This window comes from Populus alba, chromosome 14, assembly GCF_005239225.2.
Source record: "Populus alba chromosome 14, ASM523922v2, whole genome shotgun sequence".
NCBI classification, from domain to species: Eukaryota; Viridiplantae; Streptophyta; class Magnoliopsida; order Malpighiales; family Salicaceae; genus Populus; species Populus alba.
The window spans coordinates 7,798,645-7,812,337 of NC_133297.1; the positions used below are offsets into that span (position 1 = coordinate 7,798,645).

General features: G+C 33.0%; 2 protein-coding genes across 2 annotated transcripts; both read right to left on the bottom strand.

Annotated features, from left to right (window-relative positions):
- Positions 1-1,978: 1,978 nt before the first annotated feature.
- Positions 1,979-4,472, bottom strand: LOC118041229 (pyridoxine/pyridoxamine 5'-phosphate oxidase 2). The gene is made up of 7 exons (XM_035048476.2): positions 4,312-4,472; positions 4,188-4,237; positions 4,004-4,061; positions 3,840-3,872; positions 3,644-3,739; positions 2,418-2,585; positions 1,979-2,337 (listed from the first exon to the last, which is right to left on the bottom strand). The coding sequence occupies exons 1-7, from the start codon at positions 4,396-4,398 to the stop codon at positions 2,236-2,238; spliced, it is 594 nt and encodes a 197-aa protein (XP_034904367.1). The 5' UTR covers positions 4,399-4,472; the 3' UTR covers positions 1,979-2,235.
- Positions 4,473-9,765: 5,293 nt separating this feature from the next.
- LOC118041228 (uncharacterized) lies at positions 9,766-11,964 on the bottom strand. Its single transcript, XM_035048475.2, has 2 exons — positions 11,607-11,964; positions 9,766-10,696 (listed from the first exon to the last, which is right to left on the bottom strand). The coding sequence occupies exons 1-2, from the start codon at positions 11,737-11,739 to the stop codon at positions 10,014-10,016; spliced, it is 816 nt and encodes a 271-aa protein (XP_034904366.1). The 5' UTR covers positions 11,740-11,964; the 3' UTR covers positions 9,766-10,013.
- Positions 11,965-13,693: the final 1,729 nt, after the last annotated feature.

Here is a 13,693-nt window from a genome sequence, read left to right on the forward strand (position 1 = left end):
TGTTCTCAATGCATGCACAGACTTTTTAATTTTATAATTAGAATATTAAAAAAAAAACATTTAAAAAACTTGCTTTTTGTTGTCAAAAAAAAAATATACGACATGCTGGTCCAGTATACTGATATATTATGCAGTCAACTATGCAATTCCAAAACCACCACACCTAATTCCCAAATTCAAACTATGGCAGACTCACATGATGTCACGCAAAAGCCAATCCAGTCAGTACGTCAAGAATCCAAGATGGTGGTAAGAAAGATGAGACAACTTCCACAAGTTGAGACTAGGAAACACACAGGGCTTTGAAGGCGGAAGAGAACCTTTCATGCTTGCAGATGAGATAACATGGCATTGAGAATATGACAAGATGCATTAACCTAATGAATTCACATAAATAAGCAACTAAGAAACTGGCCCATCACACAATGATTGATGCAGATTGACAAGTCTATACAACAACCCCAAAAGAAACCTGACTCATTCAGGCTGATTCTTAGCTATTATTATGGGGACGATTATGATTAGGACTAGAGCTGCAGGTACCGTGCACATGACAGTGAATCAACACTGAAACATGCATCCATAGAGCCACCTTCCCTATGCAAGTCAAACACTAATGGAATGGGGTCCTGAACCTTTAACGAAAGGCGATGGCACCCTGATCATGAGCTGTGATCCATGGTGTGTGGTTATTGGATTGCAGGGAGATCAAGGAATACCAATAAGAAAAAAAGAGTAGATGTAATAAGAAATAAGATTGTTGTACCTTGACTTGATGTACTTTCAGTTAGTCACTTGGTTGCATCCATTGGAACCAAACTTGACTTTGTTATACCCTAATAAAACAGCTTCATCAATGAGCTGTGATCCATGGTGTGTGGTTATTGGATTGCAGGGAGATCAAGGAATACCAGTAAGTAAAAAGAGTAGATGTAATAAGAAATAAGATTGTACCTTGACTTGATGTACTTTCAGTTAGTCACTTGGTCGCATCCATCGGAACCAAACTTGACTTTGTTATATCCTACAGTATCATAAAACAGCTTCATCAATTTAACATGGTTTTGGAAGCGTAGAAGACACAAGATGCTACAAGAGATTTTAAGCTAAATCAAACTAGAGAAAAAAACATGCATGAAACGAATGCATATTTTCATGGCTCTCCAAATTCCTTGATTTGCAAGTGTTGAAATAAGAAACAATAAGCACAACATAGTTGCACTACTATATATATGCATAAACTAATCAATGGGACCTCCTCCAGATAGAACAATCAGTACTCCAGTGTAGTACAATAAACTTGGAAGTACAATAAACATGAAATGAAACATTGTACCAGTACCGTAGAATAGTGAGAAAATATTTCAACCAGTTAGCTAAGTAACAACTGAAAAAATCTTCATAGAAATAGATACTTCCATTGAATATTGACAATTGGAAAGTGCCAAGGAAACACATTTTTTTCCTTTTTAATAATATCCAGGAAAGGAGCTAGAGGGAGCTCAAACTCGAGACCTCCTGGAAGTATTGAACACTGTCTAACTAAACTCTAGAATAACAGGTCAAAGCCAGCAAACATGTTTGTCAGCTAACAGCTGACAAGATCTTTACCGCAGACAACGTAAATACAACCCGGGAATCATTTCCAGGGGTGGTACAACCACCTCTCATGCCCAGATAAACTTCAGGTAGTTGAAACAAAACTACGGGGACTACATAGTTGAAGTGCAACACTGAGAATACAAAAGCAGTCCCTTTCTGCCCTGAACAGCAGGGAAGCACTAAAGCCTCTTACTCAAATGTGTATTCCACAATCCCAGTGGAGGCGAATTTAAGTTTACTCTTTTGTTCCAATAGGCTGTCCCACATTCTCCTGGTATCTTTGAACTTAAGGAATGGGATGCACAATTAGGCAAGATGCTTTACATGGGAGGCTGGCAAACATCACATGATTCGTATCAGAGATTTCACATCCAAGTGGTAACTAAAACTCTTGTATAGAGATATAAAGGTTATGTTCTAATAACAGTTTTAAATCCAAGGGCCTGATCAGGGTTTTTTCACATTAAGATGACATTGAAGATTTTTCTAGCTAATACATCTTGGTCCTTTTATTGAAGGCAAAACAGATAATTATATAAAACCCATTCAAGCAAACATCAGCGGGTTCTTCTTTATTCTCTGCTACATGTACAATTAATGGTTGCAAATTAGCAACTCTTTCTGTATGTAGATTTACGGATTGATCATCTCTGAATTCCAACACATTTCTCCGTTGGCACATCGTGACAAGGTGGACACTGTTCTCTGGTTACTCTTCAAATTCAAGCAGTCAACCTGTGAATTGGATGGATTTTACGAAGACTGAAAGAAAAAATAAGTGGCGTCAATTAATTCAATATTGCAGAAAGTTGAACCTGATCTGGATCTAAAACCAGCAGACAAAATGAGGCAACTGGGCCTGAAGAGGGGTCAAGAAATAATTCGTTCAGAGATTGCTCACTTAGACAAGGAAGACCAGGATTAGGTCCCAAGTACTGCAGCCTTGATTTCAAAGAACTAGCAAACCATGATTTCTCTCTTTGCTGCACGATTAATTTAAAGAAATGAGCAAACTCTAAGCAGCTCCAGGTGAATGAAAGCATGAGAAATGGAAAAATCAATAGCATAACACATCAGAAGTCATTATCTTGAATTAACAAAAGCCTTATTTCAGCATACAACCACCCAAACCATTCCTTACAAAAATTGGTTTTGCCATTTCTAACCAGAAAAGTCTTGCGGATATCATGTTGTTTTCAATTAATTCTGCAATGACACTAATATTAAGGTGAAGATAACCGGATGATACTGCTCTTCTATGATTCATGGGCTGCCTGTTATGATGAAACTGAAGCACCGCATTAATGAAGATAATCTTGTGTTTTCATTAAAGATTGATAGTAAAGTAATGCCATGAAATTGACAAATATTCTTTTTTTCTTTGTTGGAAGGGTGATGTTGCAACTTGCAGACAATGAGGTACATAGAGCTGGGAACCCCTCCCTTTTTACTTTCAAACAGCCACAACAACCCATGGGCAGGATTCAGCCCCAAATTTATGGTTCAAACATGCAGAGTCTTCAATTGAAGGCATAAAGAACTAACAAGATGAGAAATATGGGGGATTCAAATCCAAAGCAATCTTTTCATGACTGTCACAATTTGACAGGGTTGTTTACTTCAGTAATGTCATCTACACATACTAATTAGGACCAACCACAACAAAAAAATGGTTCCCCCCCATGTTTAAACTCTTATTAGTGTCGGTACCAATTAATATATAGTTATATACCCTCTCATACTAGCATCTCCTCTTAGATAGATATCAATACTCATTACCCTGTTTGTATCTTTCAAACTTAATTCTCCCTCGTGCATTGCACACAATCAAACTACTTATAAAATTGTAATTTTCATGCAAGCATAAAACTATACGGAATATATCACGAGCCTCGACTTAACATTCAGCATCAGATGTCCTTTTCTCATACCCAAGAAAGGGGCATTACCATTTGACATCTACACTTAATATCAACTATATGTTTGATAAGACATCTTGTAAGAAAATATGATAATAATGTAATGGACAGAGGAATGGAACCTGAAGCTTTTCCGGATCAGGATTGGACCCATCTATAACATCAACTCTTCCATTGATCCGGAATTGCTCCCAAGAGTCAGAAAAATACCAACATATCTACAACAAGTTGAGTTAGGTCGAAGTAAAACACTTTCCTATCAAAAAAATGAAGAACAACTAATTCTGAAATACAGAAGAGTTGTCGATTTATCATTACCTCGGCAAATGGACAATGCTTTAGTTCTTCAATCTGCATATTCAAGTTTTTATTAATAAAAAAAATAGCACAAGAATTCATGTTTTCTCAAAGATGAAATAATGGATTATTCTTATCCAAATTCAAAAAAAAAAAGAAAAAAAAAAGCGAAGAGACAAGCAAACCTTGCGTGTACGGCAATCTGTGTTGATTTGGATTCTATCGCTATTCTCTTCAAATCCTCTGTAAGAAAAGAAAAAAAAAAAAAAAAAGCAGCAGCAGCAGCAAACAAACAGGCAGACAGACAGAAAACTTCTTAAGAATTCATAGAAACAAATTTTCATGATATAATAAAAGAATTAGGATGACCTGAAAACGACAGTGCGATTGGATGGTCTGCCATTACATCCAATCGTTGCCTGAAAGAAACAGTAACATTATTAATAACTAATCAGCACAAAAATTATGAGTAGAGAGAGAGGGACGTGCATACAAATTGAAAGTAAGGAGAGTGCTTGAGGTGAGAGTTTGACTCTAATGCGCTTAGAAGAAGCTGCTTCCATTGAGTTACTGTTCCCATCTCACGCACCCTTCACCCCCACTCCTCCTAACTTCTTCTGCTTCCCCGTCCCTGCTCTTTCGAAATCTATAAACAGTAAAGTCTCTTTGGGCTTTCTTTGCTTTTTTCTTTTGAACAGTTTGGGCTCTCTTTGCCGAGTAATGGTATTTTGTCATGGTGTATTATATGGGCCGTTTGTTCTGTTACCCACCCAAGAAGCCCATTAACATAAGATATGTTTCGGGCCACAATTCTTAGCAGACTTTTATTTTAGTGAATTCAACTGCAGTGTTTTAGCGACCCAAACCCTGGAAAAGATTTTAGGCAGTAACAGGTTTGCTATAACAAAAATCGCCCCCCTCTCTCTCTTTTTCGTGAAAATATAGGGCAGATCAAGAACATGTACTCCAATACTGGATTAACCGATCGATCTGCATGATGGTTCCCTTCATGATATATATACTGGGAACCCGTACTTCTCATCCTTTGCCTGGAAGTTCATAATTAATTACCCTGACAAACAAGATTTCTTCGTCGGCACGATAAAAGTATGGATTGATCCCCCTCGGAGCAAGAAGAAAAGGAAAAGGCAATTAGCATTGTCAAATCACAACTGTGTTTTTCAATTAATTTCTTAAGCAGCCGTCGTGGAAGCTTAATATCCTAAGATGGTGATCATTTCGCTTGAAATGTATGGCAATAATGTTGCTTCCTCGATCATTTTCAGATATAAATGTGCCCAGCTATGCCACAGGTCACCAGTAGTTGAAGACTACTTAATTGATCGAGCACTTCACGTGCCTGTCCAATAAAGATCAACATCGTGAGCTTGATGACAATGGATGTGGGGTTAGCAATTGAAGAAAAAAGCTGTGGAGTTTGGCGGAGCCGTACACATGGATGTGAAAATGGTGCATGAAAATGGAAGTTCCAACTGCTTTTTCAAAGTGGATGCGTATAATAAGACTACTGATACTTTAGCAAAGGAAAGTTGTTGGGCTCCCTCAAATATATATCAACGGGGCCACAAGGATTTTTCTTTTATTGAAATTAATTAACTTTCATTTCATGTCACTTTAAATTGGACAAAGAAACTGCGGATGATCGAATTATTTCTATGTATTCCACGTTGCATTTTCCTAACTAATAAATTGCGCATAGTATTTTTACTGTGCCTGTGAATAGCCAACATAATTGGAAAGCTTGACGTGTTGACACTTTCTCATTCTGCGTTGAAAATAAAAATAAAATTATAAGCATTATTCCATTACTTAACCACCATTTAAGTCTCTAATAATCATTATATTAACAATTACAAAATTTAAATCTAAAATCACAGGAAAAACAAATTTATTAATCTCATACTTTTACCACTAGACCACTACCATAGGCACCATCATTTTAGCACCATTTCTTTCTTGCATGGACGTTGTACTGCCCTGGATATGCTAGAAGCCATGGCCAAGTCCAATTAAAACCCAAGTATTTATGGAATTGAGCCATTCCTGATCTAGGTAACTGCTTGTGAAATTCATTTCTGATCTAAAATCTTTCACATAAAACGCAATGCATCCGAATGCTGATGAGTCGTTTCGAGAAATGTCATAATTCCTATATTTCAAAAACCATGTGGTAGAGTCTTGAGAGTGAAAGGTTGAATGCAAAAGGGTTTTAAAATTTTCCATCTGAACAGTATCCTTGTACTCGTGGAGAGTGATAGAAAAGTTATCGAAAGATTTGATGGTATTCCTGCCGAACACTTACATGCATTTCTAAAAAATTATTTTAATATGTATTTTTTACTTGTAAATATATTAAAATAATATATTTTTTAGTTTTTAAAAATTATTTTTAATATTAATATATCAAAAGAATTTAAAAATAAAAAAATTAATTCAAAGAAATTTTTTTTATCAAATATAAAAATATATAAAGGATAAAAAATTATAATTCTAGAATACATGAAACAGAAAACTGGATACACGTTTTAATTTGACACGTTCTTGACGAGGGCTAAATACTGGAGAGTCAGTATTGGTAATGATCAGAAATTATTAACCTTTGGAATTTATGGTTGTAATCGCCAACGACAAATTGCTGGTGACTTATAAAATTTCTCGAACCCTCCAACCACTTGCATTTTAGCAAATATCTTTTTTTCTCTATTTCGGCCGCATTAGTCTTTAATTAAGTTCAGTAATTCACACTCAACCTAATAGTTAATTGACTGGTTGCTAAATTTACTTTACAAAATCATCAATTTAAATTTAAATATTATAAATTTTAAAGTTACTAAAGTTTATATAATTATTAATTTTAGAATCTTAAAAAATTAATTAAAATACATATAAACTAGTATGGATATCCCGATTAAAAAAATATATAATAATAAACCTTCAACTCTAAAGTATGACGCTAAATTAATCAGGTTTTAAATTTACTTTTTAGAAATTATTAATTTAAATATCATAAATTTTAAATTCTTGAAAAATTAATAAAAATGCACCTAAGTTAGCTGGGACAACCATGATTAATAATAATAAAATAATAATAATAATAGACCCTCAAGAGGGGAATGAGGGGCCATTTTGTATATTTGCAGCATCATCATCAATGACATCAGGCAATATTGTTCTAAGAACAAACAAAAATCAACTGATAGCGCCACCTTAGCCTTCCTTAGGTTGACATCAGTCAATTTTAGAAAACTTCCCCCACCAATAATACATTAAAATGATTTCAATTTGAAATTCTAATTAGGAAGTTTAGTTGAGTTCTATTTTCTTGAGGGTAGAGATTTGTGTGATGAATAGGATAAGATCCAGAATCCATTGAGATATTAAGTATTTTTAAAAATTAAACTAGCATGTCTATAATCTATGTCTAGATTAAAATTGAAGCTATTTCAGTTTAAAATCACCTATAAATAAAGAAAAAGTACTTGTAATTAACTCGATTTTGGGTCCTCATCCTTCTTCCGGTAGATTATAAACCCCCAGCGCGTGTTTATATATATATATATAAAATCACATGAAGCTCCCATTGAGCGTAATGGAAAGGGGAAAGTTTAAAACCCATTTCGCCTTTATTTGGAGGACAATCGGAGAGGTCAGAGCCATAAAATAAATAAATAAATAAATCTCCCTTCAATCGTTTGTGCGCTCATTGTAATATTTAGCGGGTATTTAAGAATGTAATAGTAATTATTTTTAAAATTATTTTATTTAAAAATATATTAAAATTATTTTTTTATTTGTTTAACATCAATATATCAAAAGAATGTAAAAACATCCAAAAACATTATTTAAAAAAAAACACAAAAATGGACTCTTACTCTTGTTGCAATGTTTCGCTCTCATAGTGCTTCAATCATACGATATTTAACATTCGGAGATCGATTAAAAAAAAAAAAAACTAATTGGCTCCAAATATAATATTTAGCCAATGTGCTTACGTCCAATCAATGCCAAAAAAATCGGGACAGGTCGATTGATTGGGAAATTCGGATTGAGATAGATTCAAAATGCATGTTTCTCGAAGCTTTAATTTCTATGTGGTCTCGTTTTTCTTTGCACTCAGTTTTTCTTGTCAGCTCGTTGTTTTGGTTTCAAGAATTGATGACGGAGGCAGGAATCCAAGTAAAGGACGATGTAACATGCTAAAGAAAGTTTTTTCGAAAATTAGTACATTTTTTTTAAAAGAAATGGAGAACTAGAACAAGTAAATTAATTTTTGAAAAAATTATAGTCTTAAAATACTACAGTTTATTTTAATTTTCACAATCAATAAACAGGATAGAAAAAATAAATATATAAAGGAGAAAAAAAAATAAAACATCATAATAACAATAAAACTCCAATAATATCATCTGCATAATCATTAAAATGATTTTAATGAAATGAATCCATGAATAACAAAAAAAATTACAAACAATTGTTGAAATGAGTCACACACGCTATCAAAAGATGAGTGGGTAACATTAATTTTTCTTGTTAGCTCATTGTTTTTATATGCTTTTAAGTTGTTTTTAAATGAAAAAATATTGAAATGTGGCTTTTTAAAATCTAAATTATTCATATTTTGATTTTATGATCACCTCTAATAGTCATGATGTATTATAATGAATGACTTTTGACTATCAAGGTGAATAACTTGTCATACCATCTATTAAAAAAATAGCTCAAGCAGAAAACATCAACATCATCTGCCTGAGTTAAAAAAGAAAAAAAAACCAGGTGCATGAAGTTGCCTTCTATAGGCCTACCAATGTATAACCTTTCCTTTCCTTATTTTTTATTATTTTATAATTAAAGTTAAATAATTACTAGATACTCTTTTTAAAAAAAATAATAATAATTTGCTCGTGAATGTTAAATGAGAATAACATATTTTCTTTATTTTAAGTTTTTATATAGTTTTTTAATTAATTATTCTTTTATTTTTTTCATTGTTGAAAATTGCTATATAGATCATGAAAAGTCTTTTTTTGAAAAATCATGCTTATCACAAAAAAAAAAAATTCTTTTGTCAAAATTTAAAAAACCAAATAAATGGATAACAAAAATGGATCCTAATTAAAGAAACATATTTTTTTCTATTGAATTTAAACCATTTTAATTTTTATGATTATTTATTCTAATTTCTTTAAATTTGATTTTAAATTACCATGTTGTTAAGAAAATAATTATTTTTCATCAAAATAAAAATATTAAATGAATTAAAAAAGGAATGAAGAAATACATTTTTTACTCTAGGATTTCAATTATTTTAATTTTATAAATTTTTATTTTAATATCTACAAAATCAAATAAAAATAACTTTAGTAAAACAAATAAAAAAGGTTAGTGTTTTGTTTTAGCGTCCTTGTTTATTATCAGAAATTAACTTACGAATACTAGAGTTATTAAACTTGCCTGCGTTGGTGATTAACCCAGAAATTAGCTAAATCATAAACTAGTTTAGATTGGATTAATTTTAAATTAAAATAAAAAAATTAACTCATTAAAACCAGATCAATCTAGTGAATAGTTACTCAATTAAAAATATATTTTGTTTTTTTTTTTAAATGTTTTTTTAAAATAATATTGTTTTAATTTTTTTAAATTCTTAAAATGATGTTATTTTGAATTGACTCGGGTCAATACATTTTGAAAATTTAAATTGAATGTTTTGAATTTAGTATGTTATCTAGAAAATAATTATCAATTTCAAAAAATTTCAACCACCCAATAATTTGTAAAAAGATAAACCCAAAGTTTGAATTTCACCAACATTATGCATCGTGTTGTTCCTAAATCGAGGAGAGCTCAATACTTTTTGTATTCTACTGCACATCGTGATTATAAATCAGTAGCTACGAGAGTCATTAATGATACAAATAGCATAATGTGCAGCACATAAAACACCCGGTTTCCTCGCATATCGTAATCTTACATATCATTAATCATTATCTAATTACAAATTATTAAACATAGAATCGGACCCTCGAACTCCATCCTCGATCGGCTGGCCAGCTAAGCCAGAAGGTAATTAAGCACGTGAAAACTACGAGTCAATCAAGCTCATCATCCACGAAACTTGAAAGTACATTACATCTCATGCATGGGTAAATTATTACATGTTCTTGAAATTAATTGTCATACCAACAATGAATCCGCAAAGGAGTCTAATAGTACTTGATCCTGACGACCATCTATCTCCAGGAGCTGAAGATACTCCTCGTACAGCTTCTCTACATCTAATGTGTTCGTCGGAGGCACAAGAGACTGGCGCCATTCAAGATCTGAACCATTAACAAGACCGTATCGGTCATTATCTCCAACAAGAATGCTATCCCCAGTACCGAAACACCCTTGATCTCTTCCTTGGCTTGGAGAAATAGTAATTGTGTTGCTCTCAAAACTGTCATTTCTTGGTAAAGGTAAAGAGGTAAACCTAACAGGTTCAGGGAGGTGGACCTCATGCTTTTCAGCAGGCAAAAGTTTTGCTTTGCTTTTGTTTTGTTTCTTGTTACTGGTGTTCTTGTTACTTCTCCTTCTCTTGGCTTCACGTTTTACTGGTTCTGGTAACTTTTTGTGGGTACTGGGGTCAGTTCCTTGGCTTCTAAGTCTCTTAACGAGATGAGTGTTCCAGTAATTCTTGATCTCATTATCGGTTCGACCCGGAAGCCTTCCGGCAATGAGAGACCACCGGTTACCAAGTAGGGAATGCATTCTAATAATGAGATCATCCTCATCAGGTGTGATATTTCCTCTCTTGATGTCTGGTCTTAGATAGTTCATCCATCTTAGCCTGCAACTTTTGCCACATCTGAGGAGACCTTCATTTAATTTTGGAAATACAAAGGGCGGAAGATTCGTCAGATAATTAATTAAAGTCGGGTTTCTTCCAATTATAAATGTACGTATGGCACATGACATATTTGCACAAAGGCCAAAAAAAAGGGGGGGGGGGCACTGGAACATGAGGAGACATCAAGATCACAAATACATCGGTCTGGATTAACAGAGAATCATGAAGAGAATTGAACACTTTTCATAAGGTTAATTTAAGACCCAAATTATAGTTAAGTGAAATAATTGGGTTAAAGATACAGTGGATTGACTCGAATCAATTTAAAACTATATTATTTTAAAAAAAAAAAAAAATAAAACAATAATATTTTAATAATATTTTATAAATAAAATTGGATTTTGATTTGGTCGACTGAGTTATGATGGACCCACAAGATTAAGTACGTTACATTGGATCAACTCTCACCCTGTTAAATTTAAAACTTGGTCCGACCTAGGAATCGGATATGCAGATTATTAAATTGACCCGTCGGTCCTGATTAATTTAATAACATTGAAAAAAGCCAAGAAAACAATTTAATATTGCTTTTGTTTGATTTAGAATTGAAATTTGAAAGTTGAAGAAAAGGGAAAATTTGTAAAAAGAAAAAAGAATCGGAAGTCGTCAAGAAAACCCTCCCGAAACTATACTTGTAAAAACAAACAAACAAAAAACTCAAGCCACGATTAATATTAAGAGCAAATATAGGGAACGTTTATTTGGATTGGTAAGTTTCTTTGTTTTTTTTTTTTTAAGAAGGATTACTAAAGCTTCTTAATTTGAAGAGGAAGGAGAGCGCAAAAAAGAATAAAAAATAAAAGAAAGTAAACGAACAAAATCAAAATGAAAGAAGAAGAGCGAGGCAATTAGTCTCGACTAATCAGAAACATAATTACCAGCATTTTTAGGCAAAGACCTCCAATGGCCTTCACCGTGAGCTTGAATATACTTGGTAAGCAACGTGTCTTCTCTGGGAGTCCACGGTCCTCTATGCAAGCCAACCTTGGAGCAACAGGGAGCCCTTCCCATTTCCCTGCTTATCTCTTTCCTCTCTCGAATTCCAAGTGTGAAAGGGGAATAAAAAAGTGAGAGAACGAGCTAGCTAGAACGACATCGTTGAGAAGGGGGATATTTCTGAAGACTTCAGATGCTCCAAGTCATGAGCATAGTAATCCACAGGTTTTTTCCCCCTTTTAAAACTCTGGCAAATTAATTAATGAAGGCCAAGAACTCTCATTCTCCTCTGCTTTTAAAACGAGGCAATTTTCTATTTATAATGGCATGTTTGGTTTCCACTTTACAACGGCCACTTAAATTTCGTGCATTAATGAGCACGTAACTCAGCGGTCCTTCTTCCCCATCTGCCCTTCTCCTTCCACTGGGCTTACTTATGCCCAATGATCAGCACCGTGGCGGCTCAATTAGGACCGTTCATTCTGTGGAAGGCTGCCCCTACTTGACTTCAAGGACACTGGTAATTGGATTGTCAAGACTACAAAACGCTGTCTTTGTCGTTGAATTAAATATTATTAATACGAGATTATAACACCAACACCAATAAATAAATAAATAAATAAATAAATAATCATGATGTATATCGCGTATGTGCGTGCAAGCATTCAACGTTAAGAATAAAAGCAAATTATATATATGATTTTAATGATTTGTAGTATTGAAAATTAAATGTCAATTATTTTACTAGAGTTAAGAATTAATTATTTTTTAAATGTAAGAATTACCCTTTTTTAATGTTCTTTTTTCGTGGGCAGTCAAATCAGAAAGAGATAAAAAAAAAATGACGTATATGGTAGGTATGGAAGTTATCATGAAAAGAAATGTTGTTAGGTATGAAAGTAATCAAATTGTCATGAATAATTAATGGAATAACTAAGTTAAAAAATATATAAAATTCAACATTAAACTTTTCAAATGAGATGGAATTTATTAATTATTTCATTCAGAATAGGAAGATTAAATTATATTTTCTCTATATATAAATAACAGATGGCTTAAGATTTTACCCTGTTATGTTGCCCGTATTTCATCATAGGAAAAAATAAAAAAATTTGAGGTGTCAGTATTTGTTTTAAAAAACAAATATATATTCATAATAAATCAAGTTAATTGGTGAAAACCTGATCTGGGTAAGAAAAAATCAAGTGATGATGTTGAAACTTTATTTTATATATTTTATTTTCTAGGCCAATTGTCATTGCTAATAAAAAATGATTGTGGTTGCATGTTATTGTGTATTTACCATATGACCAGTTGGAATATGAAAGTTGCTGTATATTTATCTCTAATAATATGTAAAGACAAACATTTAGCTGCTTAATCAATACGTTTTTAAGATTTGAAATATCGATCTTTTCTGGGTGTGCAAACATTAAAATTGCGGATATCTTATAAAATTTCGTGGACCCTTACAACTTTGCATGTCCAAGGATTGCCTATATTCATGCTAGATATATAATTAATTAATCATGTTTAATTGGGTCAATTATCCTCTCTTTTTTTTCTCTTTTTTTCTGGTTAGGAATTCTGAAATGTCATTCTTTACCGTTAATGTTTCCCTCACATTTCATACTGAGCGATATATAGATTTTATTAACTTTTTTAATGCTCAATTATGGAGGAAAGGCGTTTATTTTTTATTTGTAACCTGTAATCACTACTTTATAATAAGTTTTTCTATATGGCGATGCACGGTTTCTTTACTTGTATCACCTCATTTTAAGAAGTGATGTTCGATGAGATGAAGCTTGCGGGGAACTTTGTCTTTCGAGAAATGACAGAGGGGGTAGTGGAAAGTAGATTAGACAGCTGGGAGAATTCAATATTGTAATCTAGCAGAGAGGCCAAGAGAATCCCCGCAAGAGCATGCTCATCAACATTCTTAATTTGAAGTTTTCCGAACCCTCCTATTCCTGGCAAGTGATGCGTCATACATATTTACAAATGCGTCGAATGTCAAAGTTTCAAA

Coding starts and splice junctions, on each gene's coding strand:
- LOC118041229 (XM_035048476.2), bottom strand. CDS start 4,398: ATGGGAACAGTAACTCAATGGAAGCAGCTTCTTCTAAGCGCATTAGAG. Junction 4,238..4,311: donor ACTCTCCTTACTTTCAATTT/GTATGCACGTCC, acceptor TGTTTCTTTCAG/GCAACGATTGGATGTAATGG. Junction 3,873..4,003: donor CAGATTGCCGTACACGCAAG/GTTTGCTTGTCT, acceptor TTGAATATGCAG/ATTGAAGAACTAAAGCATTG.
- LOC118041228 (XM_035048475.2), bottom strand. CDS start 11,739: ATGGGAAGGGCTCCCTGTTGCTCCAAGGTTGGCTTGCATAGAGGACCG. Junction 10,697..11,606: donor GTCTTTGCCTAAAAATGCTG/GTAATTATGTTT, acceptor AATTAAATGAAG/GTCTCCTCAGATGTGGCAAA.